The sequence below is a fragment of the Haliaeetus leucocephalus genome, unplaced genomic scaffold (assembly GCF_000737465.1).
Source record: "Haliaeetus leucocephalus isolate CR32 unplaced genomic scaffold, Haliaeetus_leucocephalus-4.0 Scaffold1, whole genome shotgun sequence".
NCBI classification, from domain to species: domain Eukaryota; kingdom Metazoa; phylum Chordata; class Aves; order Accipitriformes; family Accipitridae; genus Haliaeetus; species Haliaeetus leucocephalus.
Window position 1 is genome coordinate 18,916,733 of NW_010972437.1, and position 22,895 is coordinate 18,939,627.

Consider the following 22,895-nt stretch of genomic DNA (forward strand, 5'->3'; position numbering starts at 1 on the left):
ACAGACAATCCCTTCCTTTTCTTTGCAATTAACTGTCTGTTCCTCTCCCCTTGTTCCCATTGCAGACTTACCACTTATTTTTCCTTGTTTAAACCTGTCGGTTAGCAAGAGGCAATGTGTACTGTGGTGGGTCTGGAGATCTGTTTTGATTGACCTGTTAGGAGATTAATGTGTTTCAAAAGGGTCACTGTCCACAGTTTTTCAGCCACCAGGGAAGCCAAACAGAACATATTCCTTTTTGGCTTATGGTTGGCCAGGCATATAACCTTAGGTCTTATGTTGCACAGACTGGCTACTCGTTTATTTGGAACTGCAATACCTTATTATGCTGCTAATTATTTTATTTAATTGGTAGAAAGGTAAAAAGTTGGAAATCATTGCCTGCGGCAATTAATCAGAGCTATAGTATTCCATAGTACCATTTCATTTGAGAATATGTGATTTGAGGGCAAAAATACATTTGGTCTAACAAATTTTTGAGTTAAATGAGTCTCCATTTCACAAGCAAGAAAACAATAGACATGGAAAGTATTTTGTGGTTGAAGTGTGATATGTTGTACATACACAGTGTTTAATGTAGCTACCAAAAAAGTTCTACCAAATGGCCAAATTTTTATTTTTTTATTGGGTAGGGGTAAGTGGAATAAGGGGAAACACAGCAATCTTAATTCAACTCATGTTTCTTCTTCAAAACTTCTTTTGGTTGTTTTTTATTTACTTCATTTGTCACCTCTACTTAGATTGTTTTCCTTTTTTTTTTTTCCCTTCTTCATTCAAATATTTCCTACAAAGATGTAGGTTTTGTGTCTCCATTTAGCTTCTGTTACCCATTAGAGAAATTCTTACCAGAAAGAGGAGGACATTGTTTTGGTATGTTTATGGAAATATACTGAAATATACTGTAATCGGTCTCTCTGACTGGCAATCCCATCCATTCCTTTTGGTGGCTGGGAGTTACATACCAACTGTAGGTAAGAAACAATGTGATTGTGTAAGAACCAAAAAATTCTTCATCATTCTATAACTCAATAAAATTACTCTCTTAATCCTATGACTTTCCTGGAGAGAAGGGGAAATATTTTGAGACACTAAAAGGTTCTACATTTCTTTGGTTAAATTTCCTCAAGAGTTTTTATAGGCTATTTAAGAGATTTTTGCCAGTCTGTAAACCTGTGTGTTTAGCCATAAAGGTATTAAACATAACAGGGCTCCTTTGTGGCTTTACTTGTGATAATTCATGTTTTTACTAATATCATTGCTCATTAACAGCGTGTTGCTTTCTTACTACATTAAGCTCAATAAGCAAGCTTTTCCATTGTTACTGATCTTGAATTGTTATTGATACCTACTAGATTTGATTTTCAAAATTGGGTTCCACATTTGTAAACTGGTGCAGCAACTTGTATAGCAATAACTTTTCATCAGTCATAAGGAATTGTGAGACAGTAAGATTAAATGTTTAAGTACTAAATTAACAGCAGGTTTTAGATGCTGTATGTTTTTACACTTCCAGAGACAACTATCCCAAATCTCGGATGCCAAGAGCACAGAGCTATCCAGATAATCATCAGGAATTCTCAGGTAGGCAAAAATCACTGGACATACTAGCTTTCCAGAACTCTTCCTCTTGCAAATAGTAGGGCTTAGAAGGGAAGTTCACACTGAGAGGTATTGTACTACACAAACTTAATAGGGTAGGAGAAAAGAAAGCAACAAAATCCAATCCAAATGCACACAGTAAAAGATACAATGAAACATAAGATCTTCCAAATGTTTTCTAGATTGTCATGTGTAACACCACTGTTAGCGTGCATAGTATAACTTACCTGCTTCTCTGAAAAGAACAAATGATGCAGTGGATAGGGGCACACAACAGTTTGTTAGACTGGACCGTAGTATCCATCTCTAAGTTGGCACATAACCTTTGTTAATTTATTGAATTTTTGAAGTGTTGTGGTTTAACCCCAGTAGGCAACTAAGCACCACACAGCTGCTTGCTCACTCCCCCGCAGTGGGATGGATGAGAGAACAAGGAGGGTAGAAGTGAGAAAACATGTGAGTTGAGTAAAGACGGTTTAATAGGTAAAGCAAAAGCTGCCTATGCAAGCAAAGCAAAATAAGGAATTCATTCACTACTTCCTGTCAGCAGGCAGACATTTAGCCATTTCCAGGGAAGCAGGAGTTCATCACACGTAACAGTTACCTGAGAAGACAAATGCCATAACTCCGAATGTCCTCCCTTCCTCCTCCTTTCTCCCAGCTTTTATTGCTGAGCACAACCTCATATGGTATGGGATATTCCTTTTGTCAGCTGTCCCAGCTGTGTCCCTTCCCAACTTCTTGTGCACCCCCAGCCTACTAGCTGGCATGGCAGTGTGAGAAACAAAAAAAGCCTTCATGCTGTGTAAACACAGTTCAGCTTCAACTAAAACATTCCTATGTTATCAATACTGTTTTGGTCACAAATCCAAAACATAACACCATACTAGCTACTCTGAAGAAAATTAACTCTATCCCAGCCAAACCCAGTACATGGAGCCTTCATTTTCTCTTGTGCGAAATGAGGATCACTTTGAAGTGCTCGTGACTTCTGTAACTGAAAGCTCTGCAAAGTGAAAGAATGAAGGAGAACTGCGTGCTGTGCCTATAAATTAATCATCACTACTAATGTTTTCATATGATACTCTGGCTTGAATCCAAGTTGTGCATGTTTCAGGATACGAAGTGCAATGGGTAACCTTTAAAGTGCTTTGAAGTGTCTCTCACAGACATGCCTCTACAGAATTTTGCTGTTGAACAATAATTAGCTTCCAGTGAAGCTGGGGTGTTCTGTGTTTTTTGGTCTAGTATATACTTTAAGGCTTATTTTTATTTTGTTTATAAAGCTTTATCCAGATAACCTTGTGATGGCGTGGTTTTTTCTTTTAAGGATTCTAGGCTGTTTAACAGATTGCACCACTTTTAAATGAAAATAAAACTAAAACTATGTATAAGAAACTTTTAGGCGGCAGAGATAAATACCAAAAAAGTTGGAAATGTCAGAAATTAGTTTGCCTTTGGTAATCGTAATATAGTTTACTTGTGTATGTTTATTACAGTTACTTTTCTAATAAGATGATCTTGCAATATTTTTTCTGTTTTTTTCCTGTGGGATGCTCTGGTATTTTGATGATGGGATAGACAGCAATCATTAATTCCATATTCAATATTTATTCTCATGATTTGATGTGTAACAAAAACAGAATAGTATATAGCGTCAGAAAAAATGTCCATCTGGCCTAGTCTTTCCTCCTGTCACAACCAGTACCACGCTTCTATAGAGGAGCATGTGGTATTCCTTCCTCAGAATACATTCCTAGTCATGTATAGCTTAAGGGTTCTGCAAATGCAAGATGCATTTCTGTGATGTGATGGATTATTTTTTTTCCTTCCACAAATTTTTCCAGTCCCTATTTCAACTTGTATAAACTTTTTTAGTATCAACAGTATGTTGTGACAAAAAGTTGTGCAACTTACTGTGTTTTATGAAGAAGTATGCCCTTTGTGATTATTTTTTTTTCTTTTTTTTTATAGACCTCTTTATGTCTCCCTTTGAGCTGTTGCTTTTCTGGTCTATAGAGGCCTACATTCCTTATGGAGAAGCAATTTTGTGTCTTTGATCATCTGTGTACTTCTAAATCTTTTCCAGTTTCACTAAATCCTTTGAAATGGAGTAGACCAAAACTTTGTTCAGTATGTCTTAATGATTTATAGCATTTAATTTGCTTCTTAGCCAATACAGAGAGTTCAGCTGCTGCTTTATTGGAACTCTCTATCACAGACCTTTACACTAGCCTACACTGAATTTCATCTGCCATTTTAACATCCAGTCACGTAGACTCTTAAGCGCTTTTTGCAATTCTTCTGTTGGCCTTATTTCTCAAAATGATTTTGTCACCTCACTATTCATTGTTCTGTCCAGAGAATTCATGCATAATTAAACTGCATGAGTTGTAGCCCACATTCTTGTGGAACTGTTGACCATTTATTCCCATCTTATGTACTTACCCTTTAACCAGTTACTGCATGCATGAAGGACTTTTCCCTTTATCTTATGAATACTTTTCTCCTTCAATAATTTTTAAAAGAAGACCTATTTAACATTTTTAGTAATCCAAGCTGTGTTGACTCATTCACCAATTTTTCATATTTATGCATCTTTAAATTTTATTCTTTGTAATATAGTTTCTGCCAATTTTCCTCTAGAAACTATTTTTAAAACAAGTAATTAGGCATGCTGCAGTCCTCTGACATTCCTTTAAGCAAGAGGTTACAAACCACTTGAGCTATTGAATTCTTGATCCTTTGGAACTTTTAGCTGAATGTCCTTTTAGTTCTTGTGATTTGTTAGATTTGTGGCTTTTGTTCTATTACCTTTTTTGCTCTGATGCTTCAACTTCAAGCAACTGGTATGTTCCCCCGTGTTTAAGTTTATAATACTAAACTGATTAATTTAATGTGCTTTTGTCACATTTTAAATTTTGACATGTATCTTTTTATTTTCTAGTAGAGTATGATATCCCAATATTTGAGAAATTTGGAAAGGGGGGGACTTATCCCCGAAGATACCATATTTCATATCATCAACAAGACTACAATGACGGTAAGTGCGAATACTGCAAGAGTTCTACTTTATTAATAGGTTTTATTTTCTTAAAAAGTGAAGAAGAAATTTTAGATTGCAAAACCTTATTTAATTAAAATATTGAAGAAATTGAAAGCTTAACTTCTTTCCCCAAACTCACTAGCTAAATTTCTAATGATTGATAGAGCTGCTGAGCAGTCTTACCTCTGGTAAAGTTATGGATTACGGAATTCATGACTCATATGCACAGCTATGAAAATGTTCTCTATCTTTGGCCATGCACAAGTCATCCAGTATAAGCTTTTGACCTTTGTGACCCTTTTCTATCCAAACTAGGTATGTCAGTTTGTCATTTCTTGTTTTGCTTAAAAAAACCCCACATACAGTGGAGTTCCTATTAACAGTTTCTCAGATTAAAAGATTACATAAAATTCAAGAGCAGTGATTTAAATCAAGAATTAACAATTAGCTGGTGAAATCAATTGTTGGAATGCAAGACAGCACCTGCTGATGTGGCCACAAAATTGATTTGGACAGTAGTAACATTGTTGTAAATTTAACCCATGTTAAATTTCCAAAGGAAGGAAAGAGAAGCAGCTGAAGGATTGTATGACTTAAGGGTGTGTCAAGCACTAGTTGAGAAGTGTTAAGAAGAAATTTCTCCAAAGACCAGATGGTTTCATTTGCAGTATGGAATGAGCACAGGAATAAATGGAATTCTGTTACAGAAATCACAGAAATACCAAATTGAAGGACTGCAAGGCAGCTTCGGTCCAGTCCCTTGCTCTAAGGCAAGATTAAAGAGGCAAAGATCTGTCACACTGACTTTTAAGTAAACTCTAAATTGACTTTAGATAAAGAGATACTCATTTTCTTTATGTAACTAATTTTGAAGATAGCTTATCTTATAACTTACCTTTTTATGTCTTCTAAATAATTTTTCCTGCAAATGAAACTAGTAACTAGTTACTCTGTTTTAACATAGTGAAAAATTGGTCACTGCCCATATATAAAACTACATCACACATGCATCTGTTTTCTCTCATTAGTTTTCTTTCAAGCCTTAAGTCTTACCTCAGACATTTTTGCAAGCCTCATATTTTTTTGCAGTGTCTTCTCCATTCTTGTGGTGGCCAAAACTCACTAGACTACTCTAGCTGAGGCTTTTCTCATGGCCACTTCATGTATAACATAGGATATAACCATAACTCGGTATGTAACTGTGGTGGGTTGACCCTGGCCGGATGCCACGTGCCCAGCAAAGTTGCTCTATCACTCCCCCTGCTTAGCTGGACAGGGGAGAGAAAATATAATGAAAGGCTTGTGGGTCAAGATAAGGACAGGGAGAGATCACTCAGCAATTACCGTCATGGCGAAACAGACTCAACTTGGGGAAAATTAACCTAATTTATTGCCAATCAACTGGAGTAGGGTAATGAGAAATAAAACCAAATCTTAAAACACCTCCTTTCTTACCTGGGCTTAACTTTACTTCTGATTTCCTCTACCTCCTCCCTGCCAGTGGCACAGGAGGACTTTGAATGGGGGTTGCATCACACGTTGCCTCTGCCGCTCCTTCCTCCTCAGGGGCAGGACTCCTCACACTCTTCCCCTGCTCCAGTGTGGGGTCCCTCCCACAGGAGACAGTTCTCCAAGAACTTCTCCAAGGTGGGTCCTTCCCACAGGCTGCAGTTCTTCACAAACTGCTCCAGCGTGGGTCCCTTCCACGGGGTGCAGTCGTTCAGGCACAGACTGCTCCAGCGTGGGACCCCTGTGGGTTCACAAGTTCCGCCAGAAAACCTGTTCCAGCGTGGGCTCCTCTCTCCACAGGGCCACAGGTCCTGCCAGGAGCCTGCTCCAGTGTGGGCTTCCCACAGGGTCACAGTCTCCTTCGGGCACCCACCTGCTCCAGTGTGGGGTCCTCCCTGGGCTGCAGGTGGATATCTGCTCCACCATGGACCTCCCTGGACTGCAGGGGGACAGCCTGCCTCACCATGGTCTTCATCACGGGCTGCAGGGGAATCTCTGCTCTGGTGCCTGGACTATCTCCTCCCCCTCCTTCTTCACTGACCTTGGTGTCTGCAGGGTTGTTTGTCTCATATATTCTCACTCCTTTCTTCAGCTGAAGTTGCTGTTATGTGGGTTTTTTTCCCCTTTTTAAGCATATTATCCCAGAGGCGTTACCACTGTTGCTGATGGGCTCAGCCTTGGCCAGCGGTGGGTCCGTCTTGGAGCCGGCTGGCATTGGCTCTGTCAGACACAGGGGAAGCTTCTGGCAGCTTCTCACAGAAGCCACCCCTGTAACCTCCCTGCTACCAAAACCTTGCCATGCAAACCCCCTAATACATGCTAATACATTCCACAATGACACACTACTTTTTTTCATGGTCACCATACTGACTGCTACTGCTGTTCAGTCTGTGGTTCCTGTATCCTTTTCTACATGACTTTTAGCCAACCAATTACTTTACACTTTGTGGTTTGTGGATTTGATTTCTCTTTAAGTATGTTGTACTTCCTTACTGAATTTCGTCTTGTTGATTTCTGAATCTTCTCCAATTTACTAATATCATTGTGAATTTTGATTTTTATCTTTAAACGGACCAGTGACAATTAACTTGATGTCATCTGCAATATCAGTGTATTACGTTCCATCATATATACATCATCTGTTAAAATAGTGTATGGAAGTGGACTGAAGGTGATGAGAAATCACCATTAATTGCTCTGAATCTGTCCTGGGCATAGTCTACATAGGAAGTTGGTCTGTGCAACACTTCAGTAGTTAGCTTATGAATATGTCCCAATGAAATAGGGAAATTGGATTAGCTACATGTGACAAACCAGTTACGACTTTTGTTTACTACCTTATTATCCTCTCAGTGATAAAACTGCTTAGCTGTTTGTTTGCCTATCATTCTTGGAATTTAAATTGGCCAGGCTAGTATATAAATCTGAGTCTACTTTTTCAAAGATACTTTATCTGCCTTCTTCAGTCCCCTGGGAACTCCTTCTCCAGTGTAGTACCTAATGAATCAGAGACTCCTTCAGCTATTTCTGAGTTCTGTAGGATGAAACTTCATCAAGCTATGCTGACCTAAAAATGTTCATGTTATCTAAATATATTAACATGAATTTTGTTAGTCATCTGGTTGTAATTAACCTTTTTGAAGATCAATGCCTTTTTTTTATTCTAATGCTGTAGCCATCTCTGAATTTTGTATTGTTTGTGATTTATTTTTTTTTTAATTATTATTATTTTTTATTTTTTGTGGTCTCCCTGTTGATTCCATGTGTAGGTCTTCCTCTGCGTTCAATTCTTATTAGTTTACAGGATGAAGATGCCAGCATGGGCACCACTGGAATGTAAACATATCTCTTGCTCTTCTATTTATCAGAAATTTGGTATTTACACCTTAATAGAGGAACAAGAGTAGAGGCAGGGCATTTTCCTTTCTCCTCTCACAGTCCTCTAGGTTTCTGAAGTATGTCGATTACATTTCAGAACAGTTCCAGAATTTGGTCCCAATTTTGGTCACTTTAAAGTAAACCAGTTTTTGATTCAGTCTAATGCTTACACACATCTGTGATGAATGTTTGTTTTCTTCTAGGTGGAAAGTTGAACCAGTAAATGTCATGACCATTACATCATATCATATGCTGTGGAAGATAACTACATTATGTGGAATTCATAAAGTCTTTGCATATACACATTGCATGGCAGTATTTTTTGTAGTGCAACATTAGTATTCTTTGTATATCATTGTAGGTCGTAAAACTTTTCCAAGAGCCAGAAGGACTCAGGGAAACAGCTTCCGATCACCAGTTAGTTTCAGTCCCACTGATCACTCACTGAGCACCAGTAGTGGAAGCAGTGTCTTTACGCCGGAATATGAAGATAACCGAATGAGGAGGAGGGGAAGTGACATAGACAATCCTACCTTGTCAGTCATGGACATTAGCCCACCCAGTCGCTGTAAGTTAAGGCATTTTGTGAACTCCACTGTAAAACTCTTTACCTTTCAAGTATATCATGTCAAAACTAAGCGTGTCATCAAAATACATGCAATTGAATAATGTTTTTATCTCTCTGATAGGAAAAAGTCAAGACTATATGCTCATCAGATTTTTCATTGCTTACTGTGCCAACCTTCATCTACATTTTCACATGGAATTTGCATCTGTGATAACAAAACACTGTAAAAATATTTTTGATTATTTGTTAGGCTCTTGAGGACTCGAGAAGGGTTATGTAGGTTGTAGTTACTATTTATTTTTGCAGATGTTGGTCAAGTTCTCTGATAACTTATAGACCTTAAGTGGTACTGTTTTATATCTGTGGTGGCATTTCAGGAGCAAATATAGTTCATGATGACTTCAGTAGCTGGAACAGTTTAATCATGCCTCGATTTTTTGAAAAAATTTTATTAAGTTTGTTTAACATGCTTTTTCTGTTTTTCAGATTAGCTGTTGCTAGTTGTTTTAAGTATGTCTATCTCCACCACAAATTAGTTTGTGAATAAATTTAAGTAGTTCATATTTTCCATCTTACAGGAAGTTTTATTGATCTTTGTAACTTAAATGGGGAGGTTTAGGACGCATAGTCTCTGTTGTTGAAAAACGTAGTCTTTTAAAAAATTATTTTCTGTGTATTCCAGTTTTTCTCGATCAGCTGAATAACAAGCTCATTTGAAAACCAAAACATACTTATATTTTCAGCACCACGAGCTCCAACTAACTGGAGACTTGGTAAACTGCTGGGTCAAGGTGCATTTGGCAGAGTATATCTGTGTTATGATGCTGATACCGGAAGAGAACTAGCTGTTAAACAAGTTCAGTTTGATCCTGATAGTCCAGAAACCAGCAAGGTAAGTGATACAAAAGAGAGAGTTTGTAAAGGGCTTCTGCTGAATTGGTGTGTTCTAGACTAGACTGATGTTCCGATGTTTTAAAATATGTTGTGTTTTCAGGTCCTTGTTAGGAATCCTGGTTTATTAGTACCTGAGAGAATTAGTTTGTTTACCTGATTTTAATGTTACATCCCATTTTTTTAATTTTGAGACATACCTTTAGGCAGTGAACATGTAACTTAATTTGGTGCGGTCTCAGTCTCTAAAATTAAATAATCCATTATGAAGTGTTCTCTAAAATAGATAATTATTTATACTTATAGGAATTAGAACAAATTGCATTTATAAACAGAAAAATCTGTACTAATTTAAGTGTTCCTGAAAATAAATTCTCAAGGATATTTTGTTTGGCTATGAAGCGAGTTTGAATTCTTATCTTTTTTTTTAATCTTGGCGGGGGGGAGGGGTGTGTTTAAAAAAACAAACAAACTTTGGGCATCAGGGCTAGCTACTGTTATTCGCTGCATGTCTGTCTGAAGAGCAGATGTTTCATTGTCAGTTCGTTCTCTTTTCTAAAACTGAACTTATCCTTCTTTAATTACTGGACACTTGAGGAGAGAAACTATTTAAAAGTAGCACTGATTTTATATTTCTTTTTTCCCAAACCATACTTGCTGCTTTTTACAGGATGGAAAAAGAAATATTACTTTTCTGCATTAGGACTGCATTCTGCACTGTGGGGAGCAAGGCCGGGGAAACAATGGGTGTAAGCATGATTGCAGAATTGAGTGGCCACCAGTTATAGTTGCTGCTACTAGTGATGTAGGATCAAGGAAAAAAGCCAAGATCACTTGTGCTGTAGATTTCTAGTGTAGTTGTTGTTGCTACTTCTTTAAAATGTAATAGAAAACTGATTATGCTTTGGAAATGTTAAATATAAAATACTGTAGTGTCTCCTGTAGCAACAGTTTTGTGACCTCACTTGCCATAGCATTTTGTCATGTGTGCCTCTCGGTGTCAAAAAATCTCTTTTCCTTCTAACCTCAGAAGTGTGAGGGTATCAGTAATAGCCTGTGATGGATAAACAGTAAGCTTTGATGAAAGACGTCTAGGTGAAATTTGGACTCCAGTCAAGTTTGAATTGGTGGATTAGTATTTTTCCGGCATCTTACTGTACAGTCTGTTTCAAAATATCTTACTTCCCGTTTGCAAAATTTTTAGTATTTCGGATAGCTCTAGAGAAAGCACCATATCTGTTAATGATTTTCTTTGTTGTATTTCATTATTAAAATATTAAGTGGTCCTTGAAGGCATTTTTAAAGTGTAAACTGTCATCCTGGAAAAGTTAAGAATTAATGCTAATTATTCCACTACAAAGGTTTAAAGATTGATTCATTTATTTACCCAGTTGGAGGCTTGTGACATGTTGCATATTGATCACTGACTTCATATACATACTGATATCCGCTGTGCTCTGAAACAAACATAATCTCAAAATAAGAGTATAACAGCAAAATCATCCCAAATTCAATTTATAGAAAAGGCATAGTTTTTTTTACTTCCGTCAATCTAATGATGATATTTTCTTGTTATAAAATGTATAAACTTTACATAAGCTACAAGAGTATTTTGTTACTTAGTTTACATAACCCTTTAATATGTACATACGGTCCTGCTTTTAAAAAATCCAAATCCAAAACATTATTATTACTACATCAAGTGTGGTAAATCTTCTCTGTTTTTTCCTTTTAGGAAGTAAATGCACTTGAATGTGAGATTCAGTTGCTGAAAAATCTGCTGCATGAAAGAATTGTTCAGTATTATGGCTTCTTGAGAGATCCACCAGAAAGAACTCTCTCTATATTCATGGAATATATGCCTGGGGTAAGCAAGAGAGCCAGTCCACTTCAACCAGCTTTTCTATGCAATATGATGAGCACCCACATAGACAGCTTTTGTGGAAGTGTGCACAGATACTAAAGAAATGTCCAAGTTAAAAACACTACCACTGACAAGTGCTTACAGCAGCCTCTCTTCTCCATTGCTTGTTCGGGTTTTCAGAATTGCAGTGGTTTATACAAAAGTTCTTTGCATTCCATTCTGGCAATGTCTTTGAAAAGACAATATTATCATTAGTAAACTCTTGAATTGTCCTGAATTTTAATGTTTCTTTTTGCCACACTTCAGCTTGTCAGCTTGCATACTCACCATCACAACTGCTCAATTATTGCAGGAAAACAAGAAGTAGCTAAGATGGGTGTGGGAATAAGTGCACACAGAAAATAATCTTGGTGCTTGTTTTTTGTGTGGCACCTAGGTACATGCTGAACTGTTCTTCTACTGTTTTGTTAAGAAGTATGATAAGGTCAGAAAACTGTGGATTTTCATTTTTCTCACCAAGTGGGGTCAGCAGAACGAAGTAAAATGTGCTTGTGTAAAAACACAGGCTCTGTATATCTGAATAGTTACAGCATTCTACTTTACTGTGAGACTCCACAGAAGAAAAGCGGTGTGTGGGTGTGTTTTTGTTGTTGGTGGTGGTTTTTTGTTTGTTTCTTTGTTTTTTTAGGTGAGTTCTGGGCTTTGTTTTGGGGGGCTTCTTGAATTTTTCTGAGATTTGGCGGACAGTGTCACAGAAGTAATCTTAGCAGTTTGTGTGACAAAGCCAAGTTATACAAAAATAGTTAGAAAATTATGAAATTTTGATTTAATGTTATTTTAAGCCAAGATTTGTTTACCTCTTAATTTTTCATAAAGCACCATCCTCCAGCATGTGGTGGGTTTTTTCTTGACACCCTTTTTTTTTCCTGAGTATAAACTAACCAGGGTAAACGGCATATGTCTTGTCCAATGTGAGTCTGAGACTGCTGTTTGAGTGAAAGTACTGCTGTTCTTTTTCTGTACGTGACACTGGAAGTATTCAGCTGCTTGACAGTTTTAGAGTTAATAGCTTAACATTTCAGTATATGACTTCTCTGTCCAGCCTTTCTTTTGTCAAAGTTTTTATTTTTCTCAGTGGAAGTAAAACTGTATCTGTGCTTTTAAGTTGATCTAGAGAAGTATTGCAACTTTAAATGTCTACATTTCAGGCATAAATTTCATTGAAATTCAACTGTAGTATTAGCCCACTTGTGATTCTAGCAATGTTAGTGTTTTATACTTCATGTTTGCCGTAGGGTTCCATCAAAGACCAATTGAAATCATATGGAGCACTCACAGAAAATGTGACTCGTAAATATACGCGGCAGATTTTGGAAGGAGTTCACTATTTGCACAGTAATATGATTGTCCATCGAGATATTAAAGGTAATGGTAGTTTTGTGCACAGTTCAGTGCTCTTTACTACAGATTCTTTTCCAGTCTTGTGTGAAGTGCTAAAATGTAATTAAGTCTAAAATGCCAAAATACTGACTTAAAATCAATGAAATTGCTTTCCCTCGTTTATTCTTGTCACTGTTGTAACCTGAGGGGGGGAAAAGAAGCATCTTTGTGATGTTCTAGCAGACTTCTGAAAATGTTTCCATAGTCTGTCTCCAAAACAATCATGATAAATTTCTTTCTGATTTTATTTTAGTATTAATAGCTTTGAATATATCAAAGGATGATGTCATTATAAATAGATAGAATGTGCAGAGGAAAGCATCATGACTCAAAAGTTTATTTTTACAGAGTTTTGTTTCATCAATTATATGGAAATTACCCAGCACTTCACTAGTACAAGAAATGACTGGCAGAGGTGACTTGCCTGATCAAATGACTCAGAATTCTTTGATTTTACTGCCAGGAAACTTGAGGAAACAGACATACTTACTTTTTGCAGATAGATACAGCTGACTTGCAAGTGCTGCATAAGCAAGTTATGAATATGTAATAAGATGGTGATGTGCAAAATAGGTGTGTTGAACACAATGCTGTTGTATTCCCTAAAATGTTTACAATTTTCCTGTTGCTTTGTATCGATAGTGTTTTGTTCCAAAAAAGGTTGAGATATCACGGTCAATTTGTACATGCTTATGCAGATAAGTGTTTTGAACAAATCTGTAACACAGTTTGAGATATTGCTTTAATATTCTATGAAGGGGTTTTCAGTCGTGGGGAAACTTCTTTCCCATTTCTTTTATTTCCCTTGTATGGCATATTCCTTATTTCGTTAGGAAGGCTTTACAAAGTGACTGGCACTTTCTGGAGAAGGCCTAGGATGCAAACCAGTGTGTACAATTTGTTATTTTCTGAACCTTGGAATAGGGTAATAGGAATGAGCAGAGAAAGTAAATTCTTTGACTTGAAATACTAGGCTGATCTTGCATGGTATCACTGAATCCAAACTCTTGTTAGTGTTTTCCACACCAAAATGTTAATGAGCCTTTCATGAATGTAATGCTGTATTCCCTTCCTTCCAGGAGCAAATATTCTGCGAGATTCAGCAGGCAATGTGAAACTTGGCGACTTTGGTGCCAGCAAACGACTGCAGACCATCTGTCTCTCTGGTACAGGAATGAAGTCTGTCACAGGAACTCCATACTGGATGAGTCCAGAAGTTATTAGTGGAGAAGGGTATGGCAGAAAAGCAGACATCTGGTATGTTAAAAAAAACTTCTCTACCAAAAGGTTTCATTTCGGAATGGGCTCTTTTTCGACAATGTAGGTATTTGTTATCTGAAATTGGAGTGTTTCATTCTGGGGTTTAAGCTGAAGAAGGTGGCAAGCGTGAGCACTTATAGTCATGTTTGGAGAGTGTAACACTGAAATTTGGGAATTTTTCATTTGGCAATTCCTCAGCCCATCGATTTAGGGTACATAAGAGAATCCTCTGAACTGACCTTGCATGAAGTGAGGATTATCAGACTGTTTGTAAATCCTGGAGAGTTGCTGGGTGAAAGCAACATGTGAAGCTTTGAAGCATCAGTTAAGTCAATGTCCTGTAATGAAATTTTACCACTGAAATACCTTTGATGCAAGGCAGAAAATGAAACGCTGGCCCTTTAAAAGATGAGCACATAAGAATGAATTAACCTGATTTAAATGGGAGGTATGAAAAATAATTTGGTTAAGTTGTTATTAAATATTTAAGAATTAAGATGAAAAGGTAACTTTCAAAAATGAATGTTTGTGATACATTGTGTAATAAGACATAGTCTAACATAGCTCCAGCACAATGGACAGATGATTTTAGCGATTAGATTCCTTGCACCACAGGTGATCTGTGAACACCCAGAATAATGGGTAGGCAACAGTAGATATGCAGGAGTAGTAACACTTCGTGTGTTTAAAAAGGAACCACATTATATCCAGCCAATTGCAGTACTCTTAATTTCAGGGAATGACAGGGAAATTAATTTAGCCTACTTCAGATCACTTAGTAAATATTCTGCTATACTTGAATAGTAGGACAGCCTTATAGATTTCAGGCAGTTGACTTGTTCAACTTTGAAGTATTTGTACCAAGGTTAATACATGTTTTTTTGATGGAGAAAATCCTGGTTAAAACTAAGAAAAAAATATTGAAGTTGGACTTCTGTCATTCAGTAAATCCTTGTGTAAAGGAGTGTACCTCTGTCTAACCATAAAACTTCCTGAAAACTGGGAAATTATTCCAGCCTATCCATTTCACAGTATCATTTGCTTTTACTGGAAGAAGCTGATCTTGCAGGACTAAGGAACAAAGTTTTTTCTGGCCACACGCATGCCTTTCTGCCTTCCTAAATCCTTTAAACATAGGCTTGTATACAGAGATTGTTTAGGATCTTAAAATTTTGTTTGGCAATCTTAAGTATATTTTTAGCATCCTTAACTAAAAAAGGATACTACTGAGGTATGGTTTTAAACTTTTTAACTTCCATGTCATGTTTGTGCATTATACATTGGTGATAATTTGTGCATTTCTTAGGAGCTAGCAATATATGCAGTATACTCAAAGCATTCCTGTTGCTTTGTATTTCCATTAGGCCTTAATGAGCAAGAAAGCTTTCAAGTGCATTCAAGTTCTGCAGGCATCTGAAGAGCTGGGGTACAAGGGCTGCACAGCATTTGTGGCCTGCATCAGCCTGCTGAGCACTGAATAGTGGCAGTACCATAACGCAGTTGGTATCTGAGAAATACCTAGAGAAATACCTGTCTCTTCACTGAGGTTGTAGCTTTTGGCCCAGTGAAGTAATCAAGTGAAGATGTAGGTAGTGATTTATGTAACTTGGAGATAGTGTAGAGCTGTATGTGCGATTTTTGTGAACACCTATTTCCATTGAAGTTGCTCCGTAGAGTTAAGTGGACACTACTTATATGTGGTATTTTAGTAGCTCTCTGCTATTTCTTGTTTTCCTAGAAGGGCATGACTCTGTTGTAACCTGCTATTTCACTTCTGCCTCTGTTTCAGGAGCGTAGGTTGTACAGTGGTAGAAATGCTCACTGAGAAGCCCCCGTGGGCAGAGTTCGAAGCCATGGCTGCCATCTTTAAAATTGCCACTCAGCCAACCAACCCCCAGCTACCACCTCATGTCTCCGACCATGCTCGGGATTTCTTGAAACGGATTTTTATCGAGGCCAAGCTGCGACCATTTGCAGATGAACTGCTAAGACACACGTTTGCACACTATCACTAACAGCCTGCCTCAACTCAGCTTGCATCTACTGCATTTATTTTCTATTTGACTGCACTTTTATTTTTATTTTTTACAAAAAAAGGAAAAAAAAGACAAGAGAGAATATTCTCTTGAATCTTTGTTTCACTTAGATTGTAAGCAATCTAAATTTTGTATCTAAAATGAGAATCTTCTCTCCCCTGCTCCCACCAGGACTAGAACTTTTTGTTTCTATAATGTACTGATGTGGTTCATGTAGATAAAGCACTTTAGTACATATTTGTTCCTTATTTAAAGGGGAAAAAAAAAAAAAGACAAACGCTTGGACAGTCAGGAACTGTGTGACTTTTTCTGACACCACTGACTGACTCAGGGTGCAGGGAAAAATAGACATGCAGCTAAAGGACAAGAAGGTTACTTCTCTGTGATTCTTCTTTATATTGTAGGTACTTGTGGCAGAGAGTTCTAAGTTCTTACTATATTTTAGCATTTTAATCAGTTTCTGGATTTTACAGTTTAAGCTGGAACATGCAGTTCTGAGAATTAATGATAAAGCTGGAAGAACTTGGAACTCTTTGTACAGCACTGTGTCTAACCAGTACTTCTATGTGACCAAAAGAAAATAACAAAAAAGAACTCAACACTGATGTACTAGTTAGAGGTTTTGGTGTAGAACTAGTGTATTATCTTAATAGGAAAATAATTACAGGTAAACAGATTATGGACCCAGACTCCTAGGAACTACTATACTGCAAGGGGAAAATTTCCATAATAGACCAGGGTCAGCTGTTGGATGTAAATAGTTAGGAGAATGCCTCCTGCTGTATCTGCCAAAGAGAACCTGTGTTGCATAAGCTGGGAGGGAGGTGGTTATCTTAGATAAGAAAAAAAAAGTGATGTTCAGAGTCAGTTCTCCTCCACAATCCCATGAATGGCTGAGGGGGAAAGGGAGTGACTAATCCTTGTGCAGTATATGAGTTACTTAATTCAGAATGAGTTATAAGAAATAAAGTTTTCAAAGCTGTTGAGGGGCACTAGGATAGAATGTATATCAACATCAAGTGCCTGAATAATACAAAATTATTCCCATTATGCACTAAAAAAAATTTAGTAACACAGTTCAGTCATCTAGGATGTGTTGAAAATTGCTGAAATAATGTTAAACATCTTTTAATGCCAGGAATAAGTCACTGAGAAAGATAAGACTCCAGTTATATTTTTAATAAGGTAGCGATGATGAATCCACAAGAACAAGGAGGCACAGCACAAAAGATTGTATGAAGAACAGGCCAAAAGTGCAATGAGAGCCAGCAATTAAATAACATAAGCGTGATTACTCCAGCCTGATAATCCAGATGATTGGTGTTTGTCAGATAACCGTTATAAAAAGTACGTGAATCACTTTTTCCATTTCTGAAAGAGTATAATAAAAGAGCAAAAGTAAAACTCTGAAATACTGCTTCTCAATTGAAAGTCCAGGTACTGATCAGGTGTAGTGAATAACTGACTTTTCACAACAGAGAAGTCAAACTCTCATATTTTTGTAGAAGAACACAACATAATATAAAAGGTCATTTGGAAATAAACTATTGGACTACAGAACTGAAATAATGTATACTGTTTTGGATGATTCATTGCTTGCTTTTGTTGTTTTGTAAAGGCAGAATGGGCTGGTACTGTGAACCTTGTCCACTCTGACAAGGCTCTACCTGTTTTGTATCTTCAGACAACTATCAGAATTATGAAGTGCGTGGAGATAGAAAAATTAGCTTACCCATTCCCATGGTAGTTCACTCATGAGATTTTTGAATTTATTCTGCTAACTTCCAAATTTTGTACCAGAGCATAAGCAGGAGTATGGATCTATCTTAATCACTTTACCTGTAGTGGAGTAAGAACGATTTTTTTTTTTTCCTTCGGTTTATGTGAATATTTTACCCAGCCTATAATTTTCTCAGTCAGGGTACACAACTGTGCAAGGTTTTCCGAGCATGGGAAGAACTAATCAGACCAGAGAAAGTTTAGAAGGCTGAAAAGAAAGTTCAGCTTGTATTGACTTTTTTTTTTTTTTTGCTTGTCTGTCCCTAGATAAAAGCTATGAAAGCAGCCTTTAAGAAGAATTGGTATGTACTCTGCTGTAAAGGACCTTTGCTTTATAAGCAAGATTTAGTGACAGCAGAGATGGGAAGTTTAATGTAGAGCCTAATAGTTTATGTAGGTAATTTAAAGATCATATAATTGAAACGATTCATTTCAAACAGATTAAGAAGGTACCAAAACCAAGGTGAAAATGTATATAAAAATCAGTACTGGACAGTGATATCTGAAAAGGTAAGGAAATTTTATATTACCAAAAAAGGACATTAAAGGGAAAATGTAACCAGGTTTATCTGTAGCATTCATAACATTTAAATATACTATTCTAAAACAAAACTGCACTCTCTGAAGCTTGAAAACTTTCAGAATCTAGTTTTCTTATAATTATGTGTCCTTTTTGTGAAACAGTGCTGGCTCATGTATATTGCAATATCACCTCCTCATTGTGATTTTTAATTACTGAATAATAGAGTTTGCTGCTTTTGTGCCTTTTCTAAAAAACAGCATTCAGTCATGACAACGGTAGGCATTTTGGAGCCAGGAACAAAAGAATTTGCAGAATGCATTTTCCTTAATTTCTTTGACATAACAGAAAGCTGCCAACATAAAAACAGTGCTTCTTAAATGAAGACGACATTTGCCAGTTCCAGTGATTCTAGTAAAATCGTATTAATTTAACCAAGATTAGGCTTGAGCTTTTTTTTTTTTAACCCTATGGAGAATTTGTCTACTGACTTAAGCAACTTACAGTAAATTAGATGGTTATTTGCATAAATGTTTTGAGTTAGAAATAATTATGAAGCTGAATCAAACTTTTACAAAAGGTTAGCTAATATTTATTCTCTATTGGGGTAATGTAGTAAAACAAGCTGCATTAAATAACATAGTACCTCTGTATACATATACAACATCTGTAAAACACTTAACATTGACTACTGGTGTGATAACAAACCCTAGTTCTAGAATTTGAGCGGGCACATGGAATTGCATGCTTAAAACTCCATTGGAGGAAGGCTGCAGAGCCAAGATCCCTGCTCACCACTTCTAGTATCTTACTAACAAAAATACCAGCATTTTAGAATCATGAATTATTCTTAATTGTTGAATCCAATTACTAGAAAATGCCAATGAAAACAATACTGTTGCAGGGTTGTTTTGCTTTTCTGTAAATGCCATGATGAAGCCATGCTCTCAAAAAACAAGGATCAAGGTTTACAGTGAGTATGCATATTTTCAAAGGACTCACTTATCTGCTAATGAATTTTGTAATTCTGTTTGTTGCATGTATTAACATTAATGGTGTAACTAACAGTCCTGCTCAAGTGCAACTGAAAGTTTCAGTCATGTTAGAGCAAGGTTTTTTTTTTTAATTTGGGTGATAGAAATATCCATGCAAGGACTTAAAAAGGTATGGATCTAATAACTGCAAAGTTAAACCTGCATAGGCTTTTTTTCTTGACAGTTTAAATAGTCTTAAAATTTTAACTTGATTTCCAATTTGATTTGTAGCCAAACAGTCCTTTCAGTACAACAAAATGAAAAGTTGGTTTTTTTCAGCTAGTGCCTTTTTATCTGTATGCCTTAATTTTGTTCATATTTGAACACCATGTTGAAATATGTCATGCAATTCCATGTCACCAAAACAGTCTTAGAATATGGGTTTTTTCAAAGTGTCGAAAACAGAATTCGTCTAACTGCACTGAAAAGTATACTTTAGTTATAATCTGCTGCAGACATTTAAATTGAGAATTTTAAAAGGTGCTTTTTGGAGCACTTCCTGAAGGCTTCGTGTGCTAATAGAGGTTTTGTATTTGCGTTTTGGAGATGGTACGCTGATGTGCATACCAAGAAAAGGACTTTTCTGCACTCACAGAAGTACTGGTAAGAGTTGAGATTTAGCTTCCTAGCTGTGGGTACTGGACTCTGGGTTTACTGTAGAGACTGCAGCAGAGTTCTTCATGGATTTGAAGTTACAGTTGGTACACTCATAAATGTGGTACTGTATTAAAAGCTGTTTACTTTCAACACACAGGAATATGATGTGTCTAAGCAAATCAACAGATATCTCAGTGAAGCTAACATCGTGCCCATGAAATTCTTTCCTGTGCCTTTTGGATAATCTTAATCCTGCCGTTGTCTTGACTGAAAGCCTTGTAGCACCTGTAGGTACAGCGCAGTACAGCAAGCCATTCTTTCAGACAACTTGGAGCAATGTCTAACTGTAGCTTCAGAGACTTGAGCAAATTAGTCAGATCTACAGTTATTTGTAACCAATTTCTTACTTTTTTAATCTTGAAAGTCTTTGTCACACCTATAGAAAAGCATAATTTGTGTGCTTGAATGTTAGTCCCTATGGTGTTTCTGGAAAAGCAGAAGTATTACCGCCAGTATAATTTCTTCTTGCTGGTAACTTCCTGTCTGGTGTTAATGACAAGTCTGCAGTGTAAAATCACGTACAATTACCAAAGCTTTTCTATCCCCATATACATATAGCCAAAAGTGATGTTTCATGGATTAGTACTGTTACTTATAGAAACATATATATCCATCAGTAAGCTATTGCTAACTGAGTAAAGCAGGTACTAGTAAAAAGTGATAGACAGTGCCCATATTTAAGAGATTTGGGTGTTTATAGTTGTTGTTTTGATGTGCAAAATTCATGCCAGCATTAAAATGAAGAGTTTGCTTTTTAAAACTCTTTCTACCTTAATCTTACTGTTGTCATTCTAAAAGTAATGCATAAGCTTGGTGACTAAACCTGGTGACTTTTATAGCCAGGTTTGAGTTTTGGGACATTTAAGGAACACCGTGAAGATGTGTGGATTTGTGACCTGAACCGCTCTGCGCCATAATGAGAGCATTTCAAAGCTGCTGGGAGGCAGTCCGCTTGACGTGACAGCCTAAACGTCACCCACAGTAACAGGGGTGTCGGTGCTGCCTTCAGGAGGAGCCACAAATGCACACCAAAGGGGGCAGGCAGAATTGCTGCCAGCCCGCGGTTTCTGAATCAAAATCCTTGGTCAGAAACAAAGGAGCTCCTTTCTCTTTTTATTTCCCCCAGCTGGCCTGCACGGTTTCTTTTTCTTTCTAGCTGGCATAACTTCAAAACTGCACAGGTGGTGGCCACTGATAGCTCCCGAATGGGGTGCGAGTTCATGTACAGCTTTATACCAGGGCCCTGTCACTTGAACCCAGGACGCTGCAGCTCCCTGCGTGCTGGAGCAACCCTTGGGTTTTCTCTAGCAATATATACACGTACATATTGGAGGGGTAGACGGGATGGAGGAAACGAAGTTTCTCGCGTTTCAAAGCACCGATGCTAGCAGTCATGCTTTGGCTAGGTCTTAATGTTCATAAACGTATTTTAAAGGGGGAGGAACTGGATTAAGACACATTAAAATTGTAACCCATGGTTCAGCCCTTACGTTGAGTCCACCGATGAGATTTGGAGGTCAGGGTCTGCTGTCGAGAGAGAAGGAAAAAGATACTCTTAACTCCAGAGTGGATATTCATGGGAAATATTTCAGAGGTTTTTCATGTCTTTTACCCCAGAACTAGACGATCCTTTTCCCCAGAGGTTATATAACGTGGATTTAAAAACAAGGATTGCATTTTCTTTTCTGAACAGGCATTAGATTGTTGGTTCCCTAGTGTTTGTCTCTCGTTAATACCAGTAAAAAAGGTGGTGTCATCCTAAAATTGGAACGGTTTATTAAAGCATAGCGTCTGTCATCTCAGACCTCGCAGGAGTCGTATAATGGAATATCACTGTAAATACATGGAGGAGACTTAGATGAATTGGAACGTAGGCTTTTAGTTTTCATGAAGCTATGAATAAAAATTTGTAAATTTACTCTTGATCTAATGTACATTTTTATGTAGCCATTAAATTCTCTATTTAATCTATCAGTTTCTCACTGTAAATGTTTTTACTCTCAGTTGAATGCTGGGCACAGTTTGTAATGTATGTACACAAAGGTGTTTTTTTCTATCAACGTTGACTTTTTTGCACATTTTTGGAAATATTTAATTTGTACACTGATTTAATACTCTGACCAATTGTTGATGGGTGTATGAGAATCACGTGTGTGTGCAATGTACTACTGTCTGGATGTATGGTTTTTTTATTACTTTTGAGATGTTGCTACCAGTAACTGCACTGCTGTTGCTGCTTTACATGGAATATCTTGTGTTTAAAAAAAAAAAAAAAAAAAAGATTAAAAAATTAGCCTATGGTTATCTTGGTTGAGGAACTCAGGAGTTGAGCATTGCTTACTAGTTCCGTTTGTCTAACAACCTTCCAAACGTAAAGAAACAAACAAAACCCCCTTGTAATTCTGTGTATGCATTGAATGTGTGCGTGTGTGTATATATATATATCCCAGTAATCTTATTCCACAATTTCATTTCTACATTTTTATGAACTTGTTTTTTAAGGGTACTATGTTTAGTTAGAATAATTAAATATATAAAAGCTTTGAGAGATGATTTACTAGATAAATATATTTTCAGCTGGCTGATGTTCAGAATATTTTTTTAATTTTTGTTTTTAACCATTCGAAATGTATTTGTATTTCCAAAATCAGACACGAATTGTACTTAGAACTATATTAAAACACTCTGTAGGGACAACAGTGTCATTCCTCTTTTAAGAGTTTTGTCCTTTAGAAGAATGCGGAATGTCAGTCTCTCCTCCCTGAATTTCCAATTGGCCGGTTTTTGTGTTTTGGTTTTGTTTGTTTTTTTTTT

At 36.9% G+C, this 22,895-nt stretch overlaps 2 protein-coding genes across 3 annotated transcripts in view; both read left to right on the forward strand.

The window, feature by feature from the left end:
- MAP3K2 (mitogen-activated protein kinase kinase kinase 2) overlaps window positions 1-22,333 on the forward strand; it is a 36,559-nt gene extending 14,226 nt beyond the window's left edge. Inside the window, exons 9-16 of one of the 2 annotated variants that reach the window (XM_010568489.1) lie at window positions 1,514-1,581; window positions 4,547-4,642; window positions 8,394-8,600; window positions 9,344-9,492; window positions 11,227-11,358; window positions 12,651-12,780; window positions 13,875-14,052; window positions 18,138-22,333. In XM_010568489.1, coding sequence (XP_010566791.1) covers window positions 1,514-1,581; window positions 4,547-4,642; window positions 8,394-8,600; window positions 9,344-9,492; window positions 11,227-11,358; window positions 12,651-12,780; window positions 13,875-14,052; window position 18,138 — 961 coding nt within the window. In that variant the 3' untranslated portion in view covers window positions 18,139-22,333. Of the gene's footprint in view, window positions 1-1,513; window positions 1,582-4,546; window positions 4,643-8,393; window positions 8,601-9,343; window positions 9,493-11,226; window positions 11,359-12,650; window positions 12,781-13,874; window positions 14,053-15,844; window positions 16,349-18,137 lie in introns of those variants that run through there. The other variant, XM_010568481.1, reaches the window with a different exon arrangement.
- ERCC3 (excision repair cross-complementation group 3) overlaps window positions 20,499-22,895 on the forward strand; it is a 26,253-nt gene continuing 23,856 nt past the window's right edge. The window contains exon 1 of the mRNA XM_010569825.1: window positions 20,499-20,533. Within this exon, the coding sequence (XP_010568127.1) occupies window positions 20,499-20,533 (35 nt within the window). The remainder of the gene's footprint in view (window positions 20,534-22,895) is intronic.